At 48.2% G+C, this 8,946-nt stretch overlaps 1 protein-coding gene across 1 annotated transcript in view; it reads right to left on the bottom strand.

Annotated features, from left to right (window-relative positions):
• The window catches only part of RRP7A (ribosomal RNA processing 7 homolog A), an 8,883-nt gene extending 4,226 nt beyond the window's left edge, over positions 1–4,657 (bottom strand). Inside the window, exons 1-3 of the mRNA XM_006107582.3 lie at positions 4,481–4,657; positions 2,719–2,861; positions 639–764 (exon numbers count right to left, since the gene is read on the bottom strand). Of these exons, the coding sequence (XP_006107644.1) occupies positions 639–764; positions 2,719–2,861; positions 4,481–4,553 (342 nt within the window). The 5' untranslated portion in view covers positions 4,554–4,657. The remainder of the gene's footprint in view (positions 1–638; positions 765–2,718; positions 2,862–4,480) is intronic.
• Positions 4,658–8,946: the final 4,289 nt, after the last annotated feature.

The following is an 8,946-nucleotide window of genomic DNA, read 5'->3' as shown; positions in this document are numbered from 1 at the left end:
CCCACCTGAGCCCCTAGTTACCCACCTGAGCCCCTAGTTACCCACCTGAGCCCCTGGTTACCCACTGTGCCCCTAGTTACCCACTATGCCCCTAGGTACCCACTGTGCCCCTAGGTATCCACCTGAGCCCCTGGTTACCCACCTGAGCCCCTAGTTACCCACCTGAGCCCTTGGTTACCCACCTGAGCCCCTAGGTACCCACTGTGCCCGTTCCCACCAGGCCTTTCTTCCGTTATGGGAGGGACTCGGGGAACAGTGTGCTGACCCCTGGCCAGGAATGGACGGACACACAGGGCACAGACTAGTTCCAATTCCACTGCAGCAGGAGGTGTGAGCTCCAGGCCACAGGGAATGACAGTGGGGCTCAGGGAGGCCCCCCCGGGTGGCCTCGGGTGTGGGGGGGACCCTGAGCTTTCAGGACACTGGAGAGAGGCGGCAGGAAGCTAAAGGTAGTGGCAAGTCTGGGGTAAGGAGTGGAGCGGTTTACCTGCCAGCCCTCCTGGACCACACATGTCTGGCCTAGAGCCATAGGGCAGGCCCTGAAAGTCCCTCTGCCACCCAGCATCACCGTCCCCTCCCGGGGACCCTGCCCTAGCCCCCATGCCCCATGCTGGCAGACCCCAGGAATGGAGGCTTACCGGAACAGGCTTGGGGTGAAAAAACTTCGACTTCGGCTCCTTGGGGCTCTCGGTGAGCTCGGGCTTCCCCTGCAATTCTACGGACTGGACGGGGCCACAGGGGGAGAGGAGGCGGGCCAGGCACTCCTGCCGAGGTGGGGGGAACAGTGTGAGGGCTGCAGGCCCTTCCAGGAGCCTCCCTCCGCCCCTGGAGATCCAGTATCCCAGGTCTGTGCCCGAACTGGGGACACGCAGGGAGGGCCTGGGCAAGCCCCAGCCTCAGCAGGGGTTCAAATCCTCTCCTCCCAGCGCCAGGGACAGAACCTTGTCAATTTACACGTTGAAACGGGTAAGAAGCCACCCCTCCACTGGCAGGGCCTGAGGAGGTGGGGGAGACGGAATTCAGGCGTAAGCTTTCTGGCTTTGTGACAGGATCTTGCGGGAGCACATGCCCAGAACGCACTGGCTTTCTCACCAAAGTGAAGGGATTTCTCATTGGAAAGTACATCTTGCTGAAAGATCAGTCTTTCCTATCAATTTCTCCGGGTAATGATACCGAAAGAGGGATTAGGTTCTAAATTTCTTTTTAAAATTACTAGCCAACTGGCCAAGTAGCTCAGTTGGTTAGAGCATTGTCCCAATCTGCCAAGGTTGCAGGTTCGATCCTGGGTCAGGGCACATCAAGAATCAACTCCCTTTCCCTCTCTCTAAAATCTATAAACAAATGTTTTATTTTTTATTTTATTTTATTTTTTTAAAATATATTTTATTGATTTTTTACAGAGAGGAAGGGAGAGATAGAGAGAGTCAGAAACATCGATCAGCTGCCTCCTGCACACCTCCCACTGGGGACGTGCCCGCAACCCAGGCACATGCCCTTGACCGGAATCGAACCTGGGACCCCTCAGTCCGCAGGCCGACGCTCCATCCACTGAGCCAAACCGGTCTCGGCTATAAACAAAAGTTTTAAATGTAAAAAGAAAAAAAAAAATTATTGCAAGAATAGGTGGGGACATTTTTGGTGTTATTCCTAGTATTCTGATTTTATGAGCCAACCAAGTAAGTTTTACCACCTGAATCCACCTTATAAAAACAGAGTGAAACCTGTGCTGCTGGAATCGGGGGCGGGGAGGGGGGGACGAGGGATCTCTGGGTGCGGGTGATGCTGCTTCTCAGTTTGTGAAATGCTGTGGGCTGCACACTTCTGGCCAGGCCTTCAGTAAAGGCTAAAAATGGCACCCTCTCCTCTTAATGGTTTTTCTCTCTTTAATTGTAAGCGTCTAGCCCAGCCAGCATGGCTCAGTGGTTGAGCATTGACCTATGAACCAGGAAGTCATGGTTCCATTCCCAGGGCACATGCTGGGGTTGTGGGATTGATCCCCAGTGTGGGGTGTGCATGAGGCAGCCGGTAGATGATTCTCTCCCATCATTGATGTTTCTATTTCACCCTCTCCCTTCATCTCTGAAATCAATAAAAAATATATATATTTTAAAAACTGTAATAGTTTAGAAACTTATTTCTTTTTTGAAAAAACAAAATTAGTTTCTCTTCTGTAAAGTTATATAATACTAAATTTACCAACTTTGTGGAGAAAAAATAGACATGTGGAGAAAAAAATCTAGATAGATTTAGAAGTATATTTTCTTACAGTTTTCCTATCTTTTACTATGGACAGGGGAAAACAGCATGCAGTTGAAATAATTCTAGGTAATAAAAAACTTTGGGCTCCTCAAAATTAATATTTTTAAAAACACACCTTTAGCCCGGCCGGTGTGGCTCAGTGGTTGAGCATCGACCCATAAACCAGGAGGTCATAGTTCATTTCCCAGTGAAGGCACATGCCCGGGTTGCGGACTCCCCGTGTGGGGCGTGCAGGAGGCAGCCGACCAATGATTCTCTCTCATCACTGATGTTTCTCTCCTGCTCTCCCTCTCCCTTCCGCTCTGAAATCTGTAAAAACTATTAAAAAACACATCTCAGGAGAGAGGCTGCCCTCTGGATGCCCGCCCTTGGGGCTCAGGCCTTGGTGGGGGCAGTGGAAGCACGGCTCTGCCCAGAGCCCCACCCGAGCCCGCGGCTGCCTCCCAGACACCAGCTCACCTCTGTGCAGTAAGGGGGCACATTGAGGACAAAGAGCGTCCTCTTCTGAGGCCAGGAAGACTTGGCGCCGTCTCGAACTCTGTGCTCTCTCATGTACAGGTAATGGGAAGCCGTCTGCTCTTCAGAGAACTTGATCGGAACGGCTGGAAGGAAAATGGGGCAGGAAAGATGGCATGAACGTCAGGGTCAGGCTGCCCCTTTCTGGTCCCATCTGTCTGTCCACCCGCCACCCACCCCTCACTGAGCCCTTCCTCTAGGCGAGACCTGTGCAGGGTGCTCTTCGGTCTATGACAGTATTTGAGCCAAGAATCTGCCCACGAGGGGCCCCGAGCTAACAGAGGAGGCAATGATTACAGGTGGGGAGTGAAACGAGGAAAGTGTGAGGTAAACACCGAAACCCTCCCCGTGGCCGGAGCCCAGCTGGTGCTGACCCCTCTGTGGCCTTTTCTCACCCCCTCATCCCGCCACCAGCTGGCAGGCCACTCTGCCTTCTCTCAGTTCCTCCAACTCCCGGGCCTCACACACCTGTACCCTCTACCGGAAAGAGCAACCCTCTCCTCTCCACCTGTCCTTCAAGTTCTCACTACCTGCCAGCTGAGACCCGCCTGCTCTGTGCCTGCACAAGTTCTCTTACGGTCCTACGTCTGTATTTGGAGGATTATTTGGGAAATCGCTCATATTCCCATGCATTTTAATTCTCATAAAATCAGGGGCTGTTTTCGGTTCCTCCCACCACCTTCTTCAGAGCACAGGGGATGCAGCTGCAGCCCCGCACTCAGCAGCTGCCGTGGCAGTAGGGAGACAGGGAACAAGCATAAAAGGAGGCTGTACCAGATAGGAAAGAAACGGGGAGGCAGCACAGGGGATGGTGGCAAGAGGCTGCCCTCTGGGTGCCTTAGGTAACCATCCCGAAGGCTTCCTGGCGGAAGGGAATGAGCCGCAGTCCGGGCACAGCGGGTGGCGGAACTCTGAGAAGGGGCCACACCAGGTGCAAAATCCCTGAAGAGTAAAGAGCTTGCTGCCTCAGCGGAACAGAAAGCTGGAGCTAATGAAGGTCTGCACCCGCCAGAACACGTGGGGCCACGGGGTCAATGGTAGCCAGTTGGGGTTTTACTTCAGGCGCTAACTGTAGCCACCGGAGAGATTTGGGGGTGCGGTAGGTGTGAGGGAAAATCTGATTTACATCTGACTTTAGCCCCGGCCGGTGTGGCTCAGTTGGTTGGGCTTCCTCCCCGGCACCGGGAGGTTGCGGTCCGACTCCCGGTCAAGGGCGCGTGCGGGGGTGGCGGGCTGCAGGCTGATCCCCCGTAGGGAGCGAGCGAGAAACAGCACATCGACGTTTCTCTCTCTCCCTCCCCCTCGCTCTAAAAATCAATAAAGATAATTTAAAAACAAAGAGAAAAACAGACTTCTAGATGCAGAGAACAGACCGGTGGCTGCCCAAAGGGAGGGGTTTGGGCACGGACCCGCCCAGGTGAGAGCTGCCGGGGCCGGACTCGGAGCCGCAGAGGCAGCGGGGAGAGGACGTGCTCCCCGAGGGGGGCAGGTGTGGGGCCCGCCCCGGGGAGCGTGTGGACAGAGGCGGGTTCGCCAAGGGGGGCGCTGGCCAAGGTGGGCTCGTCCCGGGAGAGGCTATGCAGGGAGCCGCGTGGGCCTCACGCCCTGCCGGGCCACGCCGCCCCGAGCCGCCTCTGGGCGAAGCCTGGCTGTACCCGGCCCCGCACCTGTCCCGCGGCCTCTCGCCAGTCCCGCGGCCCCTCACCTGAGTAGCCCGGGGGGCTCGGAATCCCCTCTTCGGCGTCCCGCGCCGCACGCTTCCTCCTGCGCGCCACCATCTTGCCGGCCGGAAACCGCGCGGGCCGCTGGGAGTTGTAGTTGGGCGCTGGGAGCTACGTGTTTCCATGACAACGGCGCCGCGTGGGGTTCCCACCCTTTCTTGGGCCACTTCCTTCCTTGGGCAGAATAAAGTCAGTACATAAATGTGGAAGTAAACGAGGGCGTGGACGGGTCGTCCAACCGGGGTGTGATCTCTCTCATCATTGATGTTTTTCTCTCTCCCTTTCCCTTCCTCTCTGAAGTCAATAAAAAAATATATTTTTTAAAAAGCACCGTTTTTAATTTTGATGAATTTTTGTGGATACCCAGTTGCCTTTGAAATATTTTATTTTAGGGAATATGAACTTTTAAAAAAATTTTAAAATTTATTTTGGAGAAGGGAGAGAAATATCAATATGAAAGAGAAACATCAATCTGTTGCCTTCCGCATACGCCCCAACTAGGGATTGAACCCACAGCCTGGGTATGTGCCCCGACTGGGAATCAAACCAGCAACTTTTCAATGTGACATTCATCCAACTAAATCACACCAGCCAGGGCTGAACCATTTATTGAAAAGATGATTCTTTCCTGCACTGAATTGTTTGGCACTCTTGTTGACAATTAAATGACCAGGTAGATGAGGCATTATTTCTGGACTTTCCATTCTATCCCATTGATGTATCTATATATTTTTTTGAAATTTTAAAATTGAGTTTTTAGAGGGAGAGAAACATTGATTTGTTGTTCCACCTATCCGTGCACTCATTGGCTGATTCCTATATGTGCCCTGACCGGGATTAAACCTGAAACCTTGGCAGATCAGGATGACACTTGGACCAACTGAGCCACCTGGCCAGGGCTGATCTATATTTCTATCCTTACCCTAATACCACACTGTCTTGATTACTGTACCTTTGTGGTTAAGGTTTGAACTCAGAAGTGTGAGTCCTTCAACTCTCTTCAAGACTGTTTTGGTTACTTGGTTTCTTTCAATAATGTCTTGCAGTTTTCAAAATATAAGTTTTGCATTTATTTTGCTAAAACCTTTCTAAAAATATTTTTTATTGATTTCAGAGAGGAAGGGAGAGGGAGAGAGATAGAAACATCAATGATGAGAGAGAATCATTGATGGGTTGCCTCCGGCATGTCCCCTACTGGGGATCAAGCCCGCAACCCCAGACATGTGCCCTCGACTGAATGGAACCCAGGACCCTTCAGTCCTCAGGCCAACGCTCTATACACCGAGTCAAACCGGCTAGGGCTATTTTGCTAAATTTATGTATAAGTATTTTACTCTTTTTGACACTATGCTAAGTGGAATTTTTTTTTAATTTTAGAGGATGTTTATTAAAGCTGGGGACAGTGAAACAAGGAAATGAGCCTAGGCTGGGCTGCTTTGGCTCACTAAGAAGTCAGAGAAAAGGGGGCCTTGGGGACAGGTTCAGGGGGTGGAATCGTTTTCTTAACTTGATTTTTAGATTGTTCATTGCAATTATCACCAACGGATTTTGTACCCAGTAACCTTGCTGTTTATTTGGCTCTAGTAATCTCTTAGAGGATTACTTAGCATTTTCTGTATACCAGACCATATCGTCTACAAATACTTTTACTTCTTTCTTTCCAATCTGGATGCTTTTCCTTTCACCCTAATTGTCCTGGCTAGAACCTCTTGTACAATGTTAAATAGAAGTGATAAAAGCAGACATCTTTGTCTCTGATCTTAAGAGGGAAACTTTTACATCTTTAACCCAGGGATTCATTCCACGGTGACCAAAGAACATACTATAATTTCAGTTCTTTTACATTTGTTGAGATTTGTTGTATGGCCCAGGATATGATGTCTTTACATATGTTCCATGGGCATTTGAAGAGTGTGTATCCTGTTGTTGGGGAGTATTCTGATTGGATCCTGTTGGTTGATGGTGTTAAATTCTACATCCTTGCTGATTTTCTTTTAATTGTTCTACCAGTTGTTAAGAGGTGTTGGAATCTCCAAGTAAAAATGTGGATTTTCTGTTCCTTCCATTCTACTAGGTTTTGCATCATGTTTTGTAGCTCTGTTGTTTGGTGAGTACATATTTAGGATTGTCTTCTTGGTGCAATGAACCTTTTTTCATTATGTAATGTCCTCTGTACCTGGTGATTTTTAAAAAAATATATTTCTATTGATTTCAGAGAGGAAGGGAAAGGGAGAGATGGAAACATCAGTAATGAAAGAGATTCATTTATCGGCTGCCTCCTGCACGCCACCTATTGGGGATTGAGTCCACAACCCTGGGCATGTGCCCTTGACCAGAATCAAACCTGGGACCCTTCAGTCCACAGGTGGATGCTCTATCCACTGAGCCAAACCGGCTAGGGCTGTACCTGGTAATTTTTGTTTTTTAATTATATTCAGTTGGACAGCAAAGTGCTTGGTAACTTTCTTTGCTCTGAAGTCTAATGTACATGATATCAAATATACAGTCCTCAGGTTACGTCAGACTCGACAAATGTCGTTTCATGGCCATCTCCCACTTATTTATATTAAAAAAATTCCATCATTTCAACGTATGTACATATGTGCTTTATGTTTTTTATTATTTACCATGAGTAAAGGTCAGGAATTATCTTTTAAATTTTTTTACTGTTTCACTTCATTTCTGCTGTGTATGTGCTCCATGTGAATGATGTAGGTACTTATGTAGGTGGGTTCTGACTTACAGCGAAAAGCGCCATGGGAACAGATCTCTGACATAACCCGAGGACCTACTGTAGTTATTTTGCCACTTCTTTTTTGAGTAATGTTTGCATATTTACCATTTTCCCATCCTTTTACTTTCAACCTACTTATACTGTTATATTTGAAGTGAGTTTCTTGTGGATAGCATATAGTTAGGTCACATTTTTTCATCCACTTTGCCAATTTGTCTTTCAACTGACAGATGTATTTGACTTCTCTACAGTGTTTTTGGGTGCACTGCTTATCATTTTAGTTGTCAGTCCAATAATTACATTATACGTTACAATACACTTTGTCCAAATTTTACCAGTTTGAGAGAATTGTGGAAATCTCCCGTTTAGATCCCTTTGCTCTCTCCCATTTATAAAGCCATTGCTTTAAGTATTTCCTATGTTGAAAACCACATCGATGTTATAACATTTGCTTTAATAATCAACCATAATTTAGAAAACTGGAGAAGGCAAGTATTTTATTTACCAAGGTTTTGCTATTTCTGTTGTTCCTTCTTTTGTGATATTCTAAGTTTCCTTCTTAAAAATTTTTTCTTTATGTTTAGAGAACTTCAACCATCTTTTCAGGATAGGTCTACTGGCAACAAATTCTCCTACTTTTTCTTCATCTGAGAATGCCTAAATTCTCCCTAATTCCTGAAGGATATTTTTTGCTGGGTATAGATTCTTTGTTGACAGTAATTTTCTTTTGCTACTTGGTAAATGTACCATTCCTCTGACCTCATGGTTTCTGATGAGAAGTGTCACTCAAATTTTTTTCCCTACAGGCATCATTTCTCTTGCTGCTTTCAGGATTATTTTTAGTTTTCCTAAGTATCCTTGACTATGCAGGGTCCTGGTGTGACTTTCTTTGGGTTTCTCTTGAGGTCCTGTGAGATTCTCGAATCTGCAGCTTTATATCTCTTGCCATTTCTGGGGAGTATAGTGGTGGGTTGCCAGGGGCTGGGGAAGGAAGAATGGGGAGTTATTGGTTGCACAATGTGCATGTATTTAATACCAATGAAATGTACACTTAAGAATGGTTAAGTCAGCCCTAGCTGATTTGGCTCATCGGATAGAGCATTGGCCCGTGGACTGAAGGGTCCTGGGTTCAGTTCTGGTCAAGGGCACATACCTGAATTGCAGGACTGATCCCTGGCCCTGGTTGGGGTGTGTGCGGGAGGCAACCAATCAATGTGAGAGATGTTTCTCTCGTCTCTTCTCCTCCTTTTCACTCTCTAAAAATCAATGGAAGTCCAGCTGGTGTGGCTCAGCAGTTGAGCGTCGACCTATGAACCAGGAGGTCACGGATGCTCGGTGTTGCAGGCTCGATCCCGTGGGGTGTGCAGGAGGCAGCCATTCTCTTACTGATGTTTCTCTCTCTCTCTCTCTTCCTCTATCAAATCAATAAAAATAAAGGGTGTCCTCGGGTGAGGATTAACCACCACAAAGGAATGGTAAAGTCAGTAAAATGTAGTGTATTCATGAGGCACTTCAGGTCCAGGAGGTAGTGACTGTGCCAGGTGCTCCCACAGACACCCTGCTCACATCCTCTCAGCCGTGGAGAATCAGGTTCGGTGAGTGCTGTGAGGAACTCTGCTCCAAGGCCGGAGGTGGAAGTAGGAAAGCCAAGGCAAATGCCTGCCTCTGGTTATTAAGGCCACTTAGTAAAGCTTTTAAGAAATGACAGCTCAGAGG

This window comes from Myotis lucifugus, unplaced genomic scaffold, assembly GCF_000147115.1.
Source record: "Myotis lucifugus unplaced genomic scaffold, Myoluc2.0 scaffold_1269, whole genome shotgun sequence".
NCBI classification, from domain to species: domain Eukaryota; kingdom Metazoa; phylum Chordata; class Mammalia; order Chiroptera; family Vespertilionidae; genus Myotis; species Myotis lucifugus.
This window is presented reverse-complemented; position numbering and strand designations above follow the sequence as displayed.